This window comes from Haliaeetus leucocephalus, unplaced genomic scaffold (assembly GCF_000737465.1).
Source record: "Haliaeetus leucocephalus isolate CR32 unplaced genomic scaffold, Haliaeetus_leucocephalus-4.0 Scaffold973, whole genome shotgun sequence".
In the NCBI taxonomy this organism is placed as follows: domain Eukaryota; kingdom Metazoa; phylum Chordata; class Aves; order Accipitriformes; family Accipitridae; genus Haliaeetus; species Haliaeetus leucocephalus.
The window spans coordinates 399,898-423,750 of record NW_010973409.1 but is presented as its reverse complement, the minus strand read 5'-3'; the positions used below and the strand labels follow the sequence as shown (position 1 = coordinate 423,750).

Below are 23,853 nucleotides of genomic sequence, written 5' to 3'. Positions count from 1 at the left end.
GTGCAGAGAACAATATAGACTGCACAGTCCCAAAGGCAGATGTTATTTTCCATGGGCCTCTGCTATTTCATGGCAAGTGCTTTCATCATACTTTCCATTTTTAAATAGCTCTGTAGAAATTAACGCTCTCCAAGTTACTTACAAGAAAGAAATTACTTCATCAAAGCAGAACATCTGTGTTTGACAGAACTGTTAAGAGTTCATGTCCTTCGCTTTCTATTATTTGCCCTTATCCTTCACAAAATAAAGATTTTACTGGGATTTTACTTCAATTGTACATGAGCTACTAAGGCTTAAAGTGGTCATCTCTGTGGGACTTTTTCAAGATTACCCTTTCAGTATCACATTTATTACTGAGATTGCCTTAAAACAAACTTTACCCTGATATACACAAAAATTGTTACTGTACTACAATGTGTCCTGCCTTCTGAAAGGGCTTGTCTAGGATCGGTGGATGGACCATGCTATGTTGGTGCAGATTGCTGCAGCGTCAGGGTATATGCAAGTTCTCTGATGGCTGCATAATTGGTACTGCTTCACCACTCCACTCCTGCAGCGCAGCCATGCGGCACATTCACGTACATTAGATTTAGCAGAGGTTAATCGTTCACATGACCATTGTTTCCTTCTGTGGGTTGCCTCGAAACCTTTGACGTTCTCTTTATTGTACCTCTTGCTGTGCAAATTTCCTTGTTTTGTTTTGCTTCTCAAAGTAATTTTTGGTTGATTATTGTGTAGTTACAGAATTAGAGTAATAACATCTAATTGTACATCTGAAGCAAAAACATGTAATTGTGGGAGACTAGATTAAATTTAAAGAAAGAAAACCCCTCCACCAGGGTTTCTCATGGTTTGCACAGTGCATTTGCCAGGCAGTGCTGCTTTGATTGCATCTAACCTGCAATTAGCATGTGCAATTAAGACATAATGAATGTGTGCAATTGCATTATTTCGGGATGTAACAGTAGCAATATTTAGCAGTTACTGTACTAGACACAGTGCTTATAAGCTCAAATGATTTATCAGCATTTACCAATTATGCCACAGGAAGGAGGGCAGGCATGTGAGTGCGCCTTACCTACAGCCGATTTCCAGGATGAACACACTTCACTCTCCTGTTGAAAGCCCATGACAGTAGCCAATGGGGAAGAGGAGCTGGGCAGATTTTGCACTGTTGAAAATGAGGGGCTCAAATGACACTTCCAGCTTACCTTTGGCTTGTCATAGAGCTCACATGTGACATAAAAGGAGAAAGCAGACTTAGCATTTAGTATTTCTGAATTACTCTCCTCTGCCTTCAACATTTCATATCAGTTTTGTAAAACCAATCACGCTACCCAAGGATTTAAAAATAAAAATTATTTGAGCATGAACAAATGCTGTGATCTGTGTGTATGAGGAAGCCTCAGGCACGTAACAGGTTTTTACATGCTCTTACCTGGCATTCTGGGAATGCAAGTCTACCAGTTCCCCTACCAGGCTTTTCTTAAAGGACATTTCTTGTCCTTTAAGGGTCAAATGATATTTGAAAAGCATCTTAATACATCATTGAAGGATACAAATGAAAATACATTCCAATTCAGTCTCACAGAAATAAAGATAAATCTGAATCTCTAGGCACAAACCTTGAGTAGATAAACTGAGATGTTCTGAGTACCAAACTGCTGGTGTTGAAATGAAAGATCCCAGTGATAAAACTCAGGGCCCAGTCCAGCAAGCATTTCCAGTTAAATCAGTGGGAGTTAGAAGCACAAAAATCATACATAACCAGACTCTATTGATTAGTGTTAATCTATCACAGAAAATCGTATTAGAAGTCTTGAGACAAGGACTGCTTGTTCCATGCACAATGATTTGTGTGAGAGATTTTGCACACGGACCCAGCACAAAATGCCCAGAGTTCTCAGAAGATGCATCCATGCAACTAAAAGCAAAAACTGCCTTAGCATTCCTTCTGTCTAAGTATTTCCTTCCTTTCCTATTGAAAAAAGATTATTAGAAGTAGACACAAGAAATTACAAACAGCCAATGGATCAGCTTCTATATTGATTTATACCCGTACCTCACTACTTCCAGAACTTGGTTTAGCATCCTGAGAGATGGTGCTTGTCAGTAACTAGGAGAGGGAGCTCACGGGCTAATCCCATCTAGCTAGAACAGTAAAAAAATAAATAAAACGGCCATTTCTGCAACGACAATTTAGCTTCTGCGCTTGAAAGCAAGAGTAAGATAAATTGTGACACATTTTCATCCAAGACATTTATTAAAGATGATATGGGCACAGCACGCAGACAAACTACATCCTGAAGCAGGGGTAGACTAGGTTTCACATTTTAAAGCTGTGCTGGCAGTTCTCTGTCTGGAGCGCTCATAGGTACCTTCTTTATATATAATCTCTGCAGTTTTAGATTGACAAATGACAAACACAGCCTGTATTTATAAGGGTGTCATTTACTTCACTTTTTATTAAAATCACCAGCTACAAAATAGACATTTTGTACATACTAGTCCTAAACAGGCAACTATGAGAAAATTACATTAGTCCTGAAATGAGACCATCATATTGTGCACCTGGGACGTGATAAAGGGTCAAAAGTAATAGAAAATGTATGGAGATTAGATAACGTACTCACATCACACTGGAAGGTTAACCTATACCTTTGAAATAATCAGTGCACATGTTGATCAGAGACTTATTTTCTGCAAACATTAAAAAAGTTCCCTTTTGCTCTCATTTAAAAATACTATAGCCACTACTGCTACAGAAAGGAACTGTGTTACTTCAGTCGGACATGCACCGTAGGTGTCACGGTATCTGGAAACAGAGAAATGCACTAACAACATGAAGAGAAACAAGACTAACACTTTTTTGATAGTAGTGGTGTCACGAAACACCACGGACCAAATTCTTAGCTGATGGAAGGTGACATAGCACCCCCTGAATCAAAAATCAAGTACTCACCAAGAATCTGGACCATAATCAAAACATCCTGACACTGTATTCTGTCTTTCCCTTCAATGTCAAAAAAGAGAAGGAGAAGGGGTAACAGTCCCATCTAACTCAAGAAGCAACAGCAAAGTCATCCCATCCATCAACCCAGCACCCCTTGGGTACTCTGCACTCCACCCAGAGTGGCTGGGAGGCTAAATAAGCCTTTTGGGCCCTGAGTTTTAGTTAGGGGTGTTCCAAGATCATGATAGCTGGTATTGTCATTTTTTGTCTTGTGCTTCTGGCTAAGTTATCTGTGGGTATTACAGGGCAGAATCCAGTGGCCACATTGTGATATTAATTTTTATATTAATGTCAATGTGGGGTTTGGCTTAAAGTCCAGTGATCACTACAATAGCACAAGAATTTCACTTCCAGGACACTGTTAAAGGCATCTGTGTAGTGCTGCAGGGTGATTCTTCCTCCTATCTACTGCTCTGATAGTGTGATCTCCTTGGTTATCACAACCTTGTTAAACTTTCTACACCATCACCCTGGAAGTAGGAATGTCACGCAATGTTGGATCCTGGTACAATGTAGGAAATGAAAACAAGAAAGCATTGTGTTCAAAGACAGCTTTCAGCGGGACAGAAAACATTATAGCAGAAAGGTTCATATTGGTCAGTGCTACCTCAAATACAGAATAAGGAACAAACATCAAAACATTGAAGCTAAAAAGGTGTTGATTACAGGGTGAAAGACATGGTTATTTCCATTAGTTTGCTGCAAGAACTTTACCCCAAGAAATACATTTCTATCTCTATAAAATGGATCATTTTATAGAATAAAAACAGATCAAAAGTATACTGTAATTGTTAACACAAAGACAAAGTTTAGAACTTAGTTTTGCAAGTTAAGATTGACCAAAAATGTTCAAGCTGTTCATATCCTAAAATCACAGGCAGGCCTTCTCTGATCACCACCACCTTACTTTCAGTGTCAAAATATAAATTATACACTGATAACGTAAGATCAAGTCATCTCAAAACTGTAGGAAAATACAAACGGATGATGACAAATGAGTAATTTTGCTATATTCTTAATATATAGTCACCATGCATAAAAAATACATCTTTCAGGTAAATACATTTATTTTTTTCTCTGTTATAATTTTAAAGTGCATCTAGAAGCTGCTAAATAAATCTTTACACTTTAAAATAGAGGAAGGTAAGCAGCAGTTCAGAAATGATAGGTAACTCCTGTTAACAAAGAGGTAAGAAGTTCTAAGTGCTATTCCAATATTCTCAGCTCTGCTAAAGTGGTGGTGATATTTTGGGTAGGCAACACTGGCAATCACTCACTGACTGGGCCCAATGATTATATTTCACAGAATCGCAAAATCCTGTACGTTGGAAGGGACCTTAACAGGTCATGTAGTTTGACCTGCTCTAACCAGGGTCAATATCGGTTGCTTGGGGCTTTGTGCAGGGGGATCCTGCAAACCTCCCAGGATGGCGACTGCACAACCCCACTGAGCCCCATTCTACTGTCTGCCTGTGCTCACAGTGGAAAACCTGGGCAATCCACCCAGTTAGGGGCCTTGAGGAACTCTTCATGTAAGTCCACAATTTCCAGTTTTAGCATTCTAATTACCAACCAGGCCTCTACCCTTAAACACATACCAAACTAAAATATTGACAGAGTAGACAGAGTATTAACTCGCATTTTAAGGCTCACTGACCTAAATCCACTCCTAACAGTAACTTCAGAGGAGTATTGCCTGCATATGTGACCAGTTTGAGCTACACTATGCACAGGCACCCCATAAATAGCTGCCCTCCCTGGGACGTAGACACCATTTTCAGAAGTGCTCCCTTCTCGAGGAAACACTTCCCAGAATGGCAGTGGTGCTGCAAGCACCGGCCTGCCCCCGGCCACTCTCAGCCCTCATCAGCAAATACTTTCCTGCAAAGGGGTGTTCTACCTGCAAAGCTCTCAACATCACTCCATAAAATGACAGTTTCCAAACTATATGTCAAGCTTTTTACTACTTTTCACCAAATAGCACCAGAATGCTGCTGCCATCCTCTCTCCATAACTACCACATGTGAGCAGCGCCTGGTGCTGTGGAGCTACAGCTACAAGTCCCTAGCAAGCAGTTCAATTTCATCCAGCAAGAAGTCCATGTCCTCTCGACTAACATGCGGGCTGATCACCACCTGGCGGAAGAAGTTGACTTTGCCCTGGTGAGGCTGGTATCCAAGCATCATGCTGCCCTTCTTCATCATCCTTTCTTTAATTATAGGAGCAACCTGAAAATAGAGACAAAAAAGGGTTGATGTCACAGTCAGAAATATGGCAGATTTGGGCAGGAACTGTATTTTGTGACTTATGAAGTTTTTTTGAAGTGTCTGAGTTTTGCATCCCTTGCCTGCCTTCCCACTGCTTGCCCCAAGAAACATTAAAGCTCAGACCTGCAGGTTTAGAGGCAGACTGTGCACTGAGACCCTCAGGTTCTGGGACTCCCAGAAGAATCAGAGCAAGATCTAAAACCCCCAAAAGCCTGCTGCTTGGGGCATTCATCTGTGACATGGGAAAGCTTAGGTTAGAGTTCCCTAGTCTTCCTGATTTAGATCAAAGGTTTGAACTCGGGAAGAACATCAACCGCAGCTGGTAAAAGGCCAGGTTTCTCCCCTTGTGCTAACTAGGCTAAGCCTGACTAGTCACCCTCATGGCCCTTCTCCCGCCACAGCTGCAAAGCCACTCTCCCTAGAGGACACTCTCCATTGAACCCCTGTGAAAATTAAGCTGCCAAAGAAGTCAGTGTGATGCAATACCAAGGGAGAAGACCTGATCCTGGCGCTTAAGATTTCATCTCTTAGCTTTAAGGTGTAAGTAGCATTTGGCTACACCGCTCTTGTGTCAAATGGGGTGAAATCTCATAGGTGTCTCACTGCAGAAAAAAACCATGCGTAAGATTGGCAGAGTCTGGTCCTTATAGCTGAACATTTGATCTCATCTCAGCGGGGCTATTAACCTTGTCCAATTAATCTTGCGCTTAACTTTAAGCGTGTGAGTAGTTCTGTGTTCTCATGCTTGAAATCAGTCATAAGCTTAAATGCATTGTCGGCTTAAGTACTCTATTCCTTGGAAGACAGAATTCAACATAAATAAGTATTTTGATAGAAGTAGTATTTTTTAAAATGTGTTTCATTTTAATATATTACTAATAACACCAATGTATTTCAGAACAGTGTGTTCCTTTTCTTCCTTTTGTGATGGTTTGACTTTGAACTAAGCAAATAGGTGTATGACCTAACCTTAGTTTCTGCATTAATTTATTTCAGCTCTAAAAGTTAGTGCCAGAAACTACCACCTGATGTGCAAAAGAAAAATGATGATGCCAACCTTGCCTTAATAGCTTTATTTTTACATGGCACCTTTTAGTAGGCGAGTTCTATACAGTTTGCTTAGATAGAAACAGCTAAGGTTTTCAACACTAACTGCCCAGCTTCCCCATATTTGTTTAGTGGCACATGTCTAAATTACCATTGTTTCAGAATGTAGATTGAATTCAGAGGATGAGTGTTTATGGTTCTAACTTAATTTGCCTCTCTGATTTTGGTTTATCTTTGTGACAAAGCTACGTGTTTTATTTAGTGGGGTTTTTTTAAGCTATGAGAGTGCTGGAGTCAGAATTCTAACTGAAGTCTAGAGTGTGACATCAGTATGAATTATACATATGAAAGCAATGAATATCCTTTCAGAATGCAATGTGCAATCAGAATTTTGGGTTTTTTGCATATTGCTACAAGCAAAAAATTAGATATAAGTTGTGAAAGTAGTTCTGATAAACATTTGGGAAACAAGAAAATAACAATGAGGACAGGAACACTCAGAATTACAGCAGAAATGTTAAGAAGCATACTCCGATACCTTCAGTCACATTCAATAGTACCTTTTCCCATAAAATCCGTAAAATCTAATGTGGAGCTCCAGGTGTGCCTCCTGTGTAAAAATTCTAATGAAAGCTACCAATGAAATCACAATTCTGCTGTGTATCTGCAATGCGTATGTCACTTAGAAATAGAAGTCATCAAATACATCCCTATACCATCAACCACCTGGGTTTCTGTCTGCCTAGCAAATGATTCAAGGATTCCTCAATTTTCTTGTTTTATAGCTCAGAATTACTTCAGACTAACCTCATTTAGTCCATACTCAAGAAAAAAACCCCAACATTGGAGTTCTGCTTGGATAGAGATGGTAGTTATTTTGCATGAGACAGCCTTCTTCATCCTGAAAAGTATTTTACTCAGCAAACAATCCTCTCTGCTTCAGATCAAATATTCCAAACTGCATCCTAACAAACCACTGAACGCAGTACTGTGCAGTACTAACACTAGGGCAAAACCTGGGTCATAAAATTGTTCTTGCACATTTTCCAGTGGTGGAGTCAAATGGGAAGACTCTTGGTTGGGAATACTCCTGGTTATGCACACTAGTCAATAACTTTGGCATGCTAAACATTCTCCTACTTCTATAGTTTGCGTGTGTTGCACCCCTGAACAGTGCATGAGGCTACTAAGGGCTCTACTCTTCCATTATTATTCATGCCAGCTATGGCCTGAGATAGCAATGACACAGTGACAATGCTCAGCAGACATCGTGCCCAGGAAGCATTGTGCTGGGCACCATATAGATAGAGAAAAGAAAAAATTCCTCCCACCTCTGTACATGACAAGAACCCCCAAGTGACTTCTACTCATGGAATAAAGGCACTACAAGTGCAAGGGGAGAAGTGAATTCTTCTTAATATACTTCCTCAAGCTCTTCTTTAAGATTCAAATCCCTACGGCAACTTTTAGCCTTTATTGATGTTCCATCAGAGTTATTTCATCTTTTGTATCACACTATTGATTCTTTCCATCTCAACACCCAGTGCTCCACAATCCATCATCCCAAAACGTGCAGTAGCACAAATGGAGACCATGAAAGCAAAAACATTTAGAGCTTCAGTAATTTGAGGACTGTAAACATACTGCATTTTAGTAGGTCTTCTCTCATGGAACGGAAAGGTAGAAAAATCTCATTTTCATTATCTCATTTATTATCTCGTTCATCCTCCATGCTAATGAAGTTGTCCTCTTAATTTGAAGTGCATCAATCCCTTTTTGATGGCAAAACACTTCCTACTTAAAAGAAACAAAACAATATGGGCTTTTGACAGGACTATTTTTGGAAAGGTTTTCCATCAAGTATTTTGCATGTTCTATTTGTTAACATGATGCAGTCAGTGTAACAAAACTATCAGGGATCCTACCCACAGAAAGCTGTAAGGAACAGAATATATGCACAAATGCTTAAGTACGTGTCTCGCAAAAGAACCATTAAATGATACATGCATGCTAAGGCTTGAACTTGCAGATCACAGGGTACGACTGCTAACTGAAAGTAAAGGCAGCTACCACTTTACAGCAGAAAAATTAGACCTATAAGGAACTAATTGCCTAGTGAAGAGTTCAATGAGTTTAATCCCCACTGAAGTCAATGAGATTTGAGGATGCTCAAATATCAGAAGGAGCTGCACAGCCCCGTTCAGGATAGGCTCCTCAGAAAGCAATTTAGTGAGAATGAGATTGCTTCACCAGTCCAATTATTTTACTACGGAACTTACTTCAAATTGTAAATCTAATTCTTTATGTTACCCGCTGGTGGAACAGTCTCAGAATTTTAAGTGTAACGTATCCTAAAACTGAAGTCCTCTCCTCTGCTCCCTTCACCACTTCCTTCCCACTGCTGGCCTCCCCTGCCAATCCACCCTGGAAATTATTATTTCAAGTGCTCACTTCACCAGTGTATTAGCTATCAGACATGCCCTTCTTCCACCCAGGAAGGTGGAGAGGAGGTGCAGCGCGTGGAAGACCATCTTGCAGCGGAGCTGCACACATTGCCCTGTGCAACCAGAGGCCCAGGGAACTGCTTTGCCTGAGGACTGATGGGTGCATCACAGTCTCCCCATGCAGACCTACACAGAGGCTGTAACATCTCGTGCTTCCCTTACTTTTAATAGCAGAGGTTTTTAAACTAGAGCAGCAATGACATAGTGGTTTAGCTCCTTCTCCATTTATACCCGGATGACAGGATAATCTCTTCTCCCACTCTCAGCCAGCACTCAGCCATACTACAAACAACACAAAGTTTTAGCCCTAAAGTTGGGGTTGTTAGCTGTTTCTAACCAGAGTCCAGACCACAGCTGACCTTCCTATATATTCACATGGAAGATGCCAATATTCCTTCCCAGCACATACACACACACACAGAGCAGTGTGAGAAGTAGCCAGGACCAGCTTGGACACTACAGCTGAAGTATCTAGTGCACCAGGAGGATCAGGAAAGCAATATATCTCTCCATATCTCAAGTGTCTTTGAGAAGAGTGGTTCTGCACAATCGTACCACAGGGCAATACCTTAAAACCCACTGTGCTCCCCCTAATTGACTTGTCAATGGCATTCAATGCAAGTTTCTCCAACACTTCAAGAATTTCCACCAAGCTTGGGCTGTGATGGCATAACACATTTCAGCAACCACCACTGAAGACAGACTCATCAATAGTTGAGCACATTCTCAGCAGGAGAAGCATGTACCTAGTGTCTCCAAGAGGTCATTCCCAAGTCTGGAGACTTAAAATCTTTTCAGAGGACTTGATGAAACACCTATTTGAGATAATTTCTTCTTCTTCCAGCTAGCAAGGCCTCTGAAACCATTCTCACAGTGGTCAAGCTGTGTAAGCCTGTTTCTTAAGCAAAGAACAATTTCCTAGCACATGGTTTCCTAGGTAAAGCGAAATCTCCAGAGCAGCTCTGTTTAACATGTGATGGTCCCACCACATTAGTCACAGCACAGTATTATGCTTTGGAATTCATTCACTGTAAACTGCCTCCTGTTGAACAGTATGGACATTTATAATTAGAATTGGTTTGTAAAAGTTTATTCTAACTACAACCCCCCCCCCCCCAAACAAACCAAAACCCCAAAACATAGTAAGATAACCATTTGCCTAGCTTTTTCAAATCACACAATCCTGTTAACTTCTAAAATATATACATCACTATTACCAGCTTATAGTTCAAGTCCTATCCTTAGTCCAAAATAGTTGATGCTTTCTGATGACAAGGGACAGAAAAGAGTAATGTAGCTCTTTTGTTCAGCTGAGGTAAATCCACTGAGCCCTCAACCCCAACTGCACTAATGCTGCTGGGTATGGATAGCCAAGTAAGTTGTCCTAAGGAGAAGCAGAATTTCCCAACAAATATGCTACCTTGTTCTTCTTGCTTAAATAAAGAAATAAGCACCTACTGATTTTAATTAGCCCCTTATTTTTCTGCTCTAATGTTGTCTCTGACAACTGCAATTAACAGATATTCTGAAAGTACAAGAAAGCTTGGGCTGAACAACTGCAGAATAACTGCTGATAATGGAAGATTATGCCCAACCTTGGTTATGAAACTCTTTCTCCATGCCCTCCCTTAATCTGTAAGGGCTCTCATTTTAGACCTAATCCAGTATTTTCAAACTGTCCCATCACAAACTATTTTCTATGCCTCTGACACTGTACCTCTGTTACCTGAATGCTACTTGTACTGCTGTCATTCTCACAGACTCTACTCGTATTAGTCTAGTCATACCAGATGTTGACATATTACAACAGCTTTTCCAAACTGTAGGCTAGAGGCTATGCTCTTTAAAAGCAACATTCTGTAAATTTTGTATTTAAACACTAAGGCAACAGGAATGAGTTGCAAATTGATAACAATGCTGGGTAAAAACATTCTGCTAAGCACTGCTAAGCGATGAATTTACAAAAATATTTTGCTTCAGGGGAAAAAAAAATTGTGAATTTGACAAATAGCCCAAGTGAAAAGATAGCATTAGCCAGAAAAATAAAGAAACCAGAAAAACCTAAAGGTTTTCTAATTTTTTTAAAAGAAAGGTATTTAGAATATTTGTTTCAAAACACTGTTTTCAATTAAAACTTAAATTCAATTGGAAATGACCCATTTTTATTGCAGTGAGTAGAAAAGGACTCAGGAAAACAAAACTAACCAAATTGTTTCATTTTAGCTTGTCTGAAAACTTTCTGGTAAGCTAAAACTAAGAATTGCTTCCCGTTTCTTAATTCAATGGCCAAACAAAAAAATCCATTATTTGTACAACCATAAATATGTGCGATCAAAAGTGCTGACACTGCTTAACTGAAACATCTGTAGAATTTTTGGCCCCTAGAAAAGACAGAAAGTATGAGAAAATTCACAGGACTGCCTGTTCTGTCGGCAAAGTTTGGCTGGGAATCTCATGTGAACAGCTTTGAGTAGCGTGGATGACTCTGAACGTGCTAGCCCAGCAAGTGCTACAAAGTCAGAATGCCTATAAAAGCTAGTGTTAACACTGGCAACTGCTATCAGAAACATTTTTTCCAAATCTTTTGGACAGTCCCCAGGTTACTGAGCATCTATGCAACATAAAGCTGAAGAGCTATTCCAGCTGCTGGCAGCAGCGACTCCCAGTCACTGGACCCCATTCTACTCCTCCTGAAATTCATTTCAAAATTGCCACGGACTTCAATGGAAGCAGAATGCAATTATCTAAATTTCCTCCTTATGTGTCTGCTTCAGGTGGCACTTTGCAAACAGCCTTCAGCTTTTACTAGAGAAAGGCACACTCACAGTAAATCAATGACCTTTCTAGGGAACCACAAAAGCAGGCTAGACAGTGTTGGAAGGACAGGAGCATATTAGCAGCTCAAACTATTTCTCTTCCTCAAATACAGCCTTGATGAAATTTTCCAAGGTAGCAAATACTGCACTAGAAATTGGCTGAAGATTTGTAGCTAAAAGACAAAAAAAGTCGCCCTTTTGACAAAATGGAAAGATCACATTCTCATGATTTCACAAAAATGGAAAACACATTTTGTGTTCTTGCCTCAATTATTCCTTGCAATGAAAGACAAGTTTATACAGCACAGTCTCTCTCAACTAACCACAAAAATCTATTTTGGCTACCCCAGAAGGGGCAAATTTTCATTTAGAAGTTCATGATTGTTACTTAAAAGGCAACTTATTGGCTATTCAAAGTCTGACAAGTTATGCTTCCTGCTAGAAATTACCAGTTCGGATTCATGTATATACATAAGAAAACAACTGTTGTACAGCAATTGCCACCAAAAAAGTAAACAAAACCCCAATTCATTGACATATTTGAACACAATTTTAAACTTCTACATATGGGCTATTAATTTCAGTGGGTCATGACAATACTGTTTCTTATCTTGCTTAAATGACAGCACAGTGGTTGAAGTACTAGATACAGACTCAACAAATAGGACTGGTCCCAAACCCTGCCAGAGGCTGTTCGGACAAATCACTCTATCTCTTTTGGGTAACGTGTTTCTTCTTCCCTTCACAGGAGGCATATAGCCCTTCCAGGCAGTGAAGTCTCTATGTGTTCATACATCTATTGTAACCAGCCCTGATACCTCATGGGTGCTCTGTACGCTAGTATGATATATATAAAATAATTTCTGTGCCAAATAGGTCTCACAGACATCTGTCACAGCATATCTGCTGCATTTCCCAGTGTGACTGCAGAAGATAACTTTGATATCAACGATACCAGTCGGCATTAAGAACAGTAGCTAGCATTTTAATATTGATCATTGGATGCAATACTAGTGAACAAAACACTTTCCTTGGTTGGTTGTAAACACAGAACTAGCTAAATACTATAAATATTTGGAAGTAATAGTGCTTTCAACATATTATAACACTGAGAAAGTATATCCTCCACTGGTAAATATCTTTTCTTGCCTTGTGCTGCAACATCAGTTGCTGGCTTTAAAACAACAGGCTTTTTCCCTTTTGGTGATAATTAAAAACAAACTCAGACCATTTGTCAGCTGTCACCCCAACCGGGACGATCGAAATACCAAATATTTGCACACCCAATCACAGCTTTGTTCCTGTAGCCAAGGCGCTCTGTAAAACCCAAACATGTTTTTCTTTTGTCTAGAATTTGTTCTGGGCCCACATCCCTAAACCACTAATAAATTATTGCCGTACACTATTGCGCCAGTGTTCCCCTTGTGCCACACCAGGCAACAAAAGGAGAAATAAGTGCATTTGTCAAAATAGCAGTAACCACTTCCACATTCTTCAGAGCAACTAACATATCAAAGGAGAACAGATGCTGCTGTATTTTTGTCCTGATACCAACATTCTCCATGCACCTTCAACCCAGGGCTGTGCGATATGTCTACGCTATCATATTTTGCACATCATCTTCTCACTCGTTGCTTTTTGCCAGAAGACACATAAATGAACCCCACAAATTACTGAAAATGACCTGACTAATAGGAGATGGTGGGTTGGCTTTGGGTTTTGATTGCCTTAAATGACTTCTTTAGCCAGCCATGTATTCCAACAAAAAGTAGCCTTCAGACAAAGGCTTTTACACTAATGGTATTTGCCTCTGAAAAGGAGGAGGCAGAACAGACAGCACCCAGAACAGAATCAGCACTTAAAGATGTTTGTGTGTTTTTACTTACAGCTAAAATGTACATTGGTGAACAACACAGCTTTTCAGGTGCACAGTCCCATGTTATCTTCTGTCTGAGCACACGTGGCTTTTCAAGACAATTCATGTGGATGTCTTATTATTTTTCTGTCATTTCTGTGGTGCTTTACCAAGGTCTTATTAACAAGCCATGTAGAAAGTGTAGGCATTGAGAAAACTCCAAAAGCTAGCACACAACGCTATGGATCCAGCACTCTGATCTGTTTAAACAGTAGCAAGAGAGTTCAGCGCTACTGGTTTTATAAAAATAATTTTTTTAAAAGCTTTCATAGTGTACATGAAGTTCTTCCATGCAACATTTTGTTAAGTTCCCATTTTAGTGACTAGGTTTTCCAGTCTTTCAACCCTGCCAAAGACAAACTCCCTTTCTCCATCCAGGATGAAAGAGTAGCTTGTCATCTTGAAAGCAAGAGTAACTAATCAAAAAAATATCCTTTTTAGTTTGTATGCATAGGGATGAGCTTCTGTTCTACTCCACTGGGGGAAAAAAGAAATCACAGTGCAGTGTAAACGTCTGGGACTAGGAGGAGCACTTTACAACAGGAAGGTTACATTTATGGTGACACAAATTCAAAAAACTCAACACACCTCTGGTGTACAGAAAGGAATGTCACTTCAGAAACTTGGAATGATTCCCAACTGTTAAGTTCTCTATTTACTACTTGCACAAGTCAGCTTCTGGCACAAGGTAGCAGCACCTTCTGTATTTGCATTATAGTAAGGATTAAAGAACAGTAATGCGTCTTTGTTCATATTCTTTAACCAGATCTAAATAAAAATAAGTATTTCAACAAAACTAGGTATCTTTTATGTCTTTTATTTTTCTCCTTAAAAACATCATAATGACTTTCTCAGAGGCTGCTTACAATCTCTTGGGAAGGATGAGGGGATGGTGTCTACCATGACCCAGACTGCTACCACAAAAGCAAGGCTGCTGTCTGATCTGATCACCCAATTTAACAAAGAAAAGGATTCCCTTTCCCCCTCCACCCACTGAAATATAGGACCAATAACTGTCAGTTACTAGAATTGTTGTGCCTGCCTGGGACTCATTTAGCTTAAGCCCAATCTGGCCATGAAATAAAGGCCACCAAACCCTTCCACGTGGAGCCCTATCAAAGTCAACAACACTTTTCCCATGTACATCTTGTCCCACGACAATGTTCATTCCAGCTCTGCCTTCCTCCTCTCCTCATCCCCAGTGAGTAGGTTTTCCTTTATTTTTTATCTACAACTTAATTGCAACATATGTTACAAACCTCTGTGCTTAAATGCATGGACAGTCACGAAACTGAAAGAACAAAGCAGGATCCCTAGGGTTTCAAAATTCACAAATTTTCTTGCACTTTGAAAGTGTGGAAAGTGAAGAGAAAATAATTATTTGCACCTACAAGTATTTGCAAACTAAAGAACCAAAATATAGGTAATTATGAATAATAAAAGTCTTACGTAAATAGAACGAGACTGCAGTCAATCCCTAGATAATTTAAGGGCACTTGGAGGGGGAAAGGCACACTGGGCTCAAAATTTAGCATCTCTTTTGCACAGATTTGTAACCTTAAAGGAATACATGGAATAAAAAATTTGCTAACCTTGGGCCTGCTGTACACCCCTATAGATCTGGCTCAGCGTTCAGAGGCACAGATTAAACCCTCTCATCCTGTACACCAAATTGCTTTGAGAACCTTGTTCTTTCACCAGTCTGACCAGCTATTCACTCTGGACCATGGCAAATACCACAGCTACCTATAAATCACACCAAAAAGGTAAAAATGGTACCATTAGAAGGAAAACAACAGCAGGGTGAAAAACTTGCATGTTTTTGTCAGGCTTCCGCACCAGCATAGATATTTTTATGGGGGGAAGGGGGGGGGAGAGAGCAAAAACAATCTTGAAAGCAGTTACGATCTACTATATAAAACTCATCCATTAAAGTCTGCTAGATTTCACTTTTATCGAAAAGGTTCCACAGAATTTAATAAATACAAATAATCTTCCTAGAAAATTTATAAAGGCTCCAATTGATCCGTGGCTCTGGAGAAGATTCTCTACATTAATCAACATTCACCTAAAGTCTGCCATTGAAGTCATGGGGAGTTTTATAGCTGAATTCACCTGCAGTAGACTAACATATTTCCTTACAACTCTATCAAATTTGAAAGGAAGGTCTAACCACCTGCTGAATGGATATCCATCCAAGCATTTTCTACTGCTTTTAGAGGAACTCTTCCCAGCTACGAGAAATTTTGTAAGACTTGTAGATATTTCTGACCATACTGACCTCTTTAGAGAGTAACAAGAAATTCCTCCCTTGTAGGCATGAAAAAGAAACATATTCCATCTCAATCCTCTCAAGACGCCTACAGTTAGAAAGGAATCTGTGCTTAAATATCTGAAGCACAAAATGAAATCTAAAGTCTCAGTATACATAAAGGAGCAGGATTTCCTCCCACTCACACCCACAAATATTTTTGACACCACTCACATTACACAAAATCTAAAGACTGTTTAATTGAGCAGATGATGCAAGCTACACACTTTTTCTGTGGCATTACTAGTAATTGATTTTTTTTCTGAACATTTCTGAAATTTCTTATCAAGCAACAACAAGAAAGGGCAGTTTTATGTGAAGAAAGGACAAAGTTTAAGGCCCAACCCTTTTTTCTTCTACTTGCAAATTCAATGTTTTCTTGCAATTTCTTAAAGAAGCATTTGATGCAGCAGGAGGGAAGTGCAGGTCCCCTCTCCTCCTGCTGAAGTTGGTGATAGGAAACAGAGTGCTAACGTAGTAAGTAGATACTCATTTAAGTGGAGACAAGCTTAAGATTTATTGACCTGAGAGCAAGAGGTCAATATTTATTCAGAGAACAATAGATCTTGATACTTGGTTCTAACAGATGTTAATCCAATGTATTATTAAATCCATCCCAGTAAAGCTAATTAGACTGTATGTCCTCGTGAGCCTTGTTGCCAATAGTCATTAGCATAGCATGGGTCATAATTACTGTACTTTGATAATTAAACCATATAATTTCCAGTAAGATTAAATATCTAGGGATAGAAATACTTATTTTTCTCTACCATAACTATATTATGGTACATTTCATTGGATTCTTCCTTCATGCTGCTGTAGACCTTCCTTCTATTCTTCTGCCAGGACTAGCACAACTAAGGAATCAAAAGTTCTGTTGGAACTTTTTTTAAACTTTCTCATTTGTCTTAAAACCCTGATACTCCTATAGCCACATCCATCTACTATTCATGTACTAGGACCGTAAGGAGCAAGGACATAAATCCACAGGCAGCTGCTGTCAGGGAAAAGAAAAAGGAGTCATACTCCTAAGTATGAGTGAAAAATTCCTTCTATTTTGGAGTTTTACAGTGCTTTCCATCCCCACATTTCAATGCACTTCATAGATAAGAGAAAATGCTATCATCTCCACCTTAATCTCTGGAAAGAACTGAGGCACACAGAGGGGAAATAACGACCAAGATCTTAATCACAACTCCATGCCAAAGCTAGACATCACTCAGGTGCATTAGTGAGTTAGTGAGCAGGACAGGGTATTTTTAGTGCAAATTTGTCTCGCAAATACTCTTGCAGAATACACACAAACACACCACCATTTTGGTCAAAGTGGTTTCCTTCCTGAAGGAACCGCAGCTGAACTCAGGCATCAGGGTACAATGCGGAGTGCCCCACGTGCAGTGCAGATGATGGCTCCTCCAGTGGTTAGCACTCCATGCACTCACAGTGCACACCTAGGGCTGCTGACTGGTGTGAACTTCACTGTTGGGGAAGACTTAGTGAGGACATTAGGGATCACAGAAAATCAAATCATGGTCACTCCGTCTTCTTTACGCCACATACATCAGTAATATAGACTACAGTTCCCAAGTTTCAGCTCCTTATATTGACTTATATTGATCCTTGACAGTATTTTTCCATCAGGACCTGCATTGTTTACAGGCAGTAGTTACTTATTTCTGTAAGTCTCACACATAAGGGGATAATAGCTTGAGGGGAAGCGTTAGGTGCATTGAACTGCGCATCATGTGTTACGCAGAGACATGGCCTCCAGCACTGAAGGTAAAACGTGGGAAGTAGGATTCAACTCCCATCATTTTGGTGGTCTAAAAGTTAAGACACCTAGCCTAAGCTAGTCATCTAGGCTTTGCCTTTAATTAATCGAGAAAGAGAGGCACCTCTAGAGAGTGATTCACCTCATCCTAGAGTAGGCATCTAAGATAGATGGGGCTCAATTTGGAAAAGCTTCTCTCCTCCTTCACGGGCTTCAGTGGAAGACCTTGGCCTAAGTTTCAGATGGCTAAAGCAAGGTAAGATGAAGTCTATGCAGACAGTTTATCTTAAATTCAAGATATCTAAAATCCACATTCCTCTGCTGTTTCTAGGCTACGGAACTGCTGGAAATGCCCAAGAGCTGCACTGATCACAGTGCAGAGGGAGGATATCCAGAGCACAAGCAGAATCAAGGGGAAGCAAGTGCTCCTCCAGTGACTAACGGTGAATGTGCATTAGGTGATTAAAGGCTAACCACAGAGAACACAAAGACCCAGCAAGGATCAGAGAAACAACAACAAGCAGAGGAACCCTAGTAACCTGATCAGTGAACATGGAGCATACCACATTGATTACTCCTCTGACTATCAGAGGAGGATACTTGCCCCTAGTGTGAAACCCACAAACAGAAATAAATGAAAAACTCTCACAGGAATTCCAGGTGAGGGGTACAGTACTTACTATGCTCACAGAGGGAAGAAAATTCTGGGACTGTAGTAAACATACTATGGGATGCTTAGGTGAAGGACCAAAGATGTGGACAGAAAGAGGTCAAGGAGGCTTGGGGAGGAACAAGTGTGGGAAAACAGAAGGAAAAGAAGATAAACAGGGAAGTCAGATACAGACAGACTGCTGGTCAGTACACTCATCTAGATGAACCCTGCACTTCATCACTGCAGACTATCCTTTATTCTTATTAAACCTTATTTCTTTCTTCTGTGTGGATGTCTGAACACTAGTGAACTTCAAGACGGACCAGCCAGCTAGCAGGATAAGAGGTCTGAGTACCTGCAACCTGAGAGGTTTGCAGACCAAGGTGCCAGCAACTGGATAGACTCAATTTCTAAGACCAGCTACCAGAGAGACCATAACATGCACATATTTACCCCACAAGATTTCAGTTCTCATCAGCTGAAGAGAATTTAGTTGTTCATACTATTCATGTCTGTATGACTGCTATATGTGTTTAGGTGGGTGCCAGTAAAGACACTGCTTTCTGTGTTGATCTGTGCAGCCAGCTGTGTCTGTATCACATACTTTGTGTGTGCGTGCATGCACACACATGTGCACCTACCTATTGGAATATGTGTACTCACTGGACCTGGGGACTGGGAACCAGTGGCCTCATACCTATTGGGCTAGAAAAGCAGGAATGCTCCTCGGTCCCAAGGGCATCTGGATTCAACCACCTTCTGACATTGTACTGAATTGCCACTGCTCTGAAATCTTTTCTGTGGTTGACAATTTGCATTGAAATGGTCGGGACGTGCTTTGAATCATTTTCTATATATAAGGACTCATTTGCATTTGATCCCAGGAGCATCCCGTTAGTCCCACACATGCACACCGATCATTAGAAAACTGTCTTCGAGGCGGAGGTTCATCTGGCATGAACTTGAAATGGAACTTCAGACTAGGATTAAATCCACATATGCTTTTACCTCATTATTCTGTTGTACATTAAGTACTCTAAGATCAAAAAATTAAAATGCACAGAATAAGACAATGTGAGGTTTACATTTCTGATTCTGTTTGAGGAAGAGCCATCTTTAACCAAGAACAGTTGTGAGAATACGTGCTAACGCCATACTAAGGGCATGCCTCAGCTCTCTTAACATCCTTTCCCTTCCACGTTCAAAGCCAGTTTTTATAAATTTAGTGCATACAAATCCCTTTGGTGCACTGCCGCCAAGCTGGCTATGTGTACATGCGAAGATCCATTTTTCATGTATACACAGATTATTTGCATGCAAATATCACATGCATGCAAGTGCATACATGCAGCTGTGTAGGACCAATTTAGAACAAAAGTCAGACTTGCAGTGGACTCCTCCAAAAAAAACCAAACACAAAAAACAAGCCAAAAGAAAAAACTCCATCTAGTACGTGGCACAAGCTCCATCTCTCCAACGTGCTACAGAGCAATTTACTCTTCACAACTAGCATGGCTACAGGCTACTGCCCTCCTACAAGCTTCAAACTGTTGTTATTTTACTTCCCTCAGATGATTCTCATTATAACCTGGCTGAGTGCTGAGTTAAAAAGTCAGTGTATGAATCATATCATCAGCTCAGTTGTCTGGAATCTTGCTTTTCCATGCATTTCCTCATTGCTACATGGGATCACCAGTGTAAAACATGTTGTAGCTGCATCAAATTTCCTTTTGCTCTTTTTAGCCCTACAATTGCCTGTGAGCAGTTACTTATTTACTGTTATCCAGCCTCCTTAACAACTGATGACCTGTACCTTCACCGCCTGCCTCGCAAAGAGGCAAAGTTGCAAAGAGTTACAAATATTTGAACTTGAGGTTATTGCCCAAGGGGGGATCTCTTTATCCAGCTTCTGGGATAAGGCCTCAGCATTGAGTGTCTGTGTTCTGCTCAAGAAGAAAAAAAAGAAGAGTCTCAATTTAAGCCTAATTTAAACCATGCCATTGCTCCATGCACCATCAGATCTCCTCCATTTTTCCACTGGTGAGGGTGGCTCCACAGCACTATATCTTTTGCCACAGCCATGCCCCATGGGACCTCCTCCCATGCTGGAGCAGCAAGCGGGTTGGTTCCACCAGCTTTTAACCCTGCCAGAGGAAGGAGATATGCACGAGAGTGGCTCTGAGCACTAGTCCTGAGACAGACTTCTCCTGCCTTACTTGCAGACATACACAGAGGACAAAAAAAACCCCCCAAAAAACCCGCTCCCAGCTAGTAAGACTTACTATTTATTCTCCTTCTTTCAACTGTTTATTTGAACTACACTGTTGGCCTATAATGGCTATAGTACAGTCCAGTGTGCTGCACAATGGCATCTTACAGTCCCATGTGTTGTACATTCACCTTCTACTATCCAATCACCGCAACACTGATATTTCTACCTACCATCACTCTACGCAGTATTGTACCAGCCTTCCCCATGTCCCTAATCCAAGTCCATCTATCGGTCTCCTTTCCTGAAAATTATACTTTGATTTTTTTAGTAAAAATAATATTTTTGACTGATTCTCTTCAGTAGAATGCATTTTTCCAGTTACAGAATCCAAAATACATCTTGCAATCTCTCCCTTTGAAGCCAGTAGTATTCCCAAGGTACAAGATTAGAGCAGCTTTTATAATTTCAGGGTGGGCAGTATGGAAATGATTTCTTCTTGGTTTGTTTTTAGTCTTATAAAAAGCTGTAATCATGTTTCCAGAGTAGTGCTCCCCTCTTTCCATTACTAGCTTGTATTAACAGCCAGTAATCAATTTGTACATTCAGAGACTGAGTTTCCTTCCATAGCAACTATTTTAAGAACTGGTATATTTCAATTCCTGTATTGTGGAAACAACACTAACACCAGCTTGAAGTTATGGGATATTTCATGAATATTTTGTGATCACACAGACAGAAGTATCTCCTAAGTGTTTATCAAACAACTGATTTAAAAATCACAGTTCCGACAGGATAGATTAATTTAGCAGCACCACTAAACACGTTAATTTCTACCTTAATCTTTAAGAGGATTCTCCTAAACAGATTAATCATTCATGGACAAAGAAAAAAGTTTAAAAGCTTGGCAGGAAAAATGGTCAGTCTCATGTGCTTTCATTTGCCACTATCAGCTATGACTTTGGGAAAGCGAAGAGAGCATATAACTTGGGCTGCTTTTGATCACCATCTAGTGCATGAATTAATGAACTGCACAAGCTTAAGGAGTGAATTCCCGATTTAAAGTTAAGCAGCACTAGAATTAACGATTCTTTTCATCATTTTTAGAAGACCGCAGACAGGCTTAGTGAACTTGAAAAAGTGGGAATTTCCAGACACCCCTAGTTGCCTGGCGAAAGCCAGATGTTTCATGATGACACTGTTTTCTAGTAGTCTGTGACTATGATGGTCTAGGGATATAAAGCAAGCAAGACCTGCATAGTGGAGTACTATCTTTTTTTCCAGGCCAAATTACTGAGTGAGAAAAAGCAACATGGTTTCAGGCAAGCAGTCTTTTCATCAAGTCTCCGTTTCTTTTCCAGGTGCCTAAATGCTACATTCATTTTGTTATTATCTGATTTTTTTTGTCAGGAAAGTCAGAAATACTATTTGCAAAAATTTTCACTTACAAAAATGAATTGTGTGTGTTGTTATAACTAAAACCTACATTCTGACTGTGCTTCAACATTCATCCAGGCAATGGGGACTTCAAGGTTGGTAAAGCAGTAAGATGACTGGACAAAGGAAGACAACTAGTACCACTGGGGATGAAAGTCCCTGGCAGCTTTAGGTTTTGATCATTGCAGATAACTCAGGATAACTTGGACAATGCTTCCCAACAGCACTAGCCAAGCAAGGCCCGATCTCGGCTAGCAGCCTTGCCTTTCAGAAAGCATGCTGTGACTCAACACACAGAAACTCAGTATCTTCACACTGAGGAAATTAAAAAGGCTGAAACAAACACAAAACACATCTTTACTGAAAGAGGGTAATACTTTCAATAATAAGTAATAATACTGTAAATTTTCATCACAGATTAGAAGAGGAATTTCAGGAGACGCTTGGAAGAAGCCTTTGCCTGTAGCCAGCAGAAAAGCCTTCTTTTTAAATGGAAAAATACTACTTCTCCCCCATTTTCTTGCGAGGCCAGGTCAAGGAGCAGGCAAAGATACTTTGACACCATGACTTATTAGTAGCCTATAGTCACTGTTACACAATATCTACCCAGGCTAAAATCCACACAGAGCAACTAGCCAGAAGGGATGTCTTTAGGTTTCCCTTCACATCTGAAATTCAGACCATCAGCTGAATTGTCACTCAGGAAAAAAAAAAACAACCAACCAACCAACCAACACTCACTGCTGTTAAAACTGTATACTAACTCCTCAAATATTACTGGATTCAGACCTCATAGAGGATACTCAAATGCCTACGAAGGAGACAACTGTAAAATCTTTACAACCAGTTTCATATTTTATTAGACACTGATCTCTCAGGGATAATTATTCAAAATATCTTATTCAAAATAACTTAATAGTCTAAACCTTGCAAGCAATACTTAATTTTATTCAAAGGAAAAGGAAGGGAAAAAGGAGGGGAAAAAGGATGGGAAATCTAGTGCTGCCTGGAAAGTAGAAGATAACTCATGCCTGCTATAGGTTATTCTTTAACAGCTCATGCCTTCAAAACAGAGCTGGCAGTATTACTGAGGAAATTATGCTGATTTAAGAACTGGAAGAAATTTCCTCCCCTCCTCAAACATAGGGTTTTTTTCCTGACTGCACCGAACAGACAAGAACAGCGTGTGCACCCGTGAGCGGTTCCCACATATTACTGTTGTTCTGGTGCCCCCCAATGGTCGCCTGGCTTTACTACTACCTACGGCTTAAAAACCTCTCTTGGAAAAGCTGTGCTCCAGGTGTAATCCCCAAATGCACACGTAGCTCTTCATCCGGCTGGACCCGAGCTCTGAGCCCTGACCCAGCGACCGGCACCGCGGATTTCCCACAGGTGGTACCCGGAGTTGGGCGTGCAGGGCAGGTCCTACAGCCAGGTTCTAACCACCACCCCGAACCACTTCCAGCAGAGCACTTCAGCAGCTTGAGCCCTGAGCCCTCCAGGTCAACGCAACTACCTCATACCTACTGCTGACTGCGAAAACTAACCTGATTCACCAGCACAGATGCTACATACAGCCAGGGTCTCTGCAGAAAACTGCATTATATTAACTGAACTGAAGCACCATTCAAGCAGCTAAGACACAAGATACCCAGCACTGGCTGTGCCTTCCCTCCCTTCCCCAGTCGCTGCATCCCGTTATCACACACACTGACCTAGCGTGACCAGACAGTCCCCATCGCGTACGACAGTCACTTCTGCACAGCAATGCATCCTGTCCCAACTCACCAGCGGGGGTGGCGCGGACCCGCTATGATACATCTTCATTTCCAACCATATCGTGGCACAGAGAAATTAATCATCGGTCTATAAATCAGCACCTCCCTCTGTGAACTGATCACAACCTGACTA

At 40.5% G+C, this 23,853-nt stretch overlaps 1 protein-coding gene across 2 annotated transcripts in view; it reads right to left on the bottom strand.

Moving 5' to 3' along the window:
• Positions 1-5,067: 5,067 nt before the first annotated feature.
• The window catches only part of GADL1 (glutamate decarboxylase-like 1), a 72,663-nt gene continuing 53,877 nt past the window's right edge, over positions 5,068-23,853 (bottom strand). For both annotated transcript variants that reach the window (XM_010584319.1, XM_010584318.1), the window contains one exon: positions 5,068-5,241. In XM_010584319.1, coding sequence (XP_010582621.1) covers positions 5,068-5,241 — 174 coding nt within the window. The remainder of the gene's footprint in view (positions 5,242-23,853) is intronic.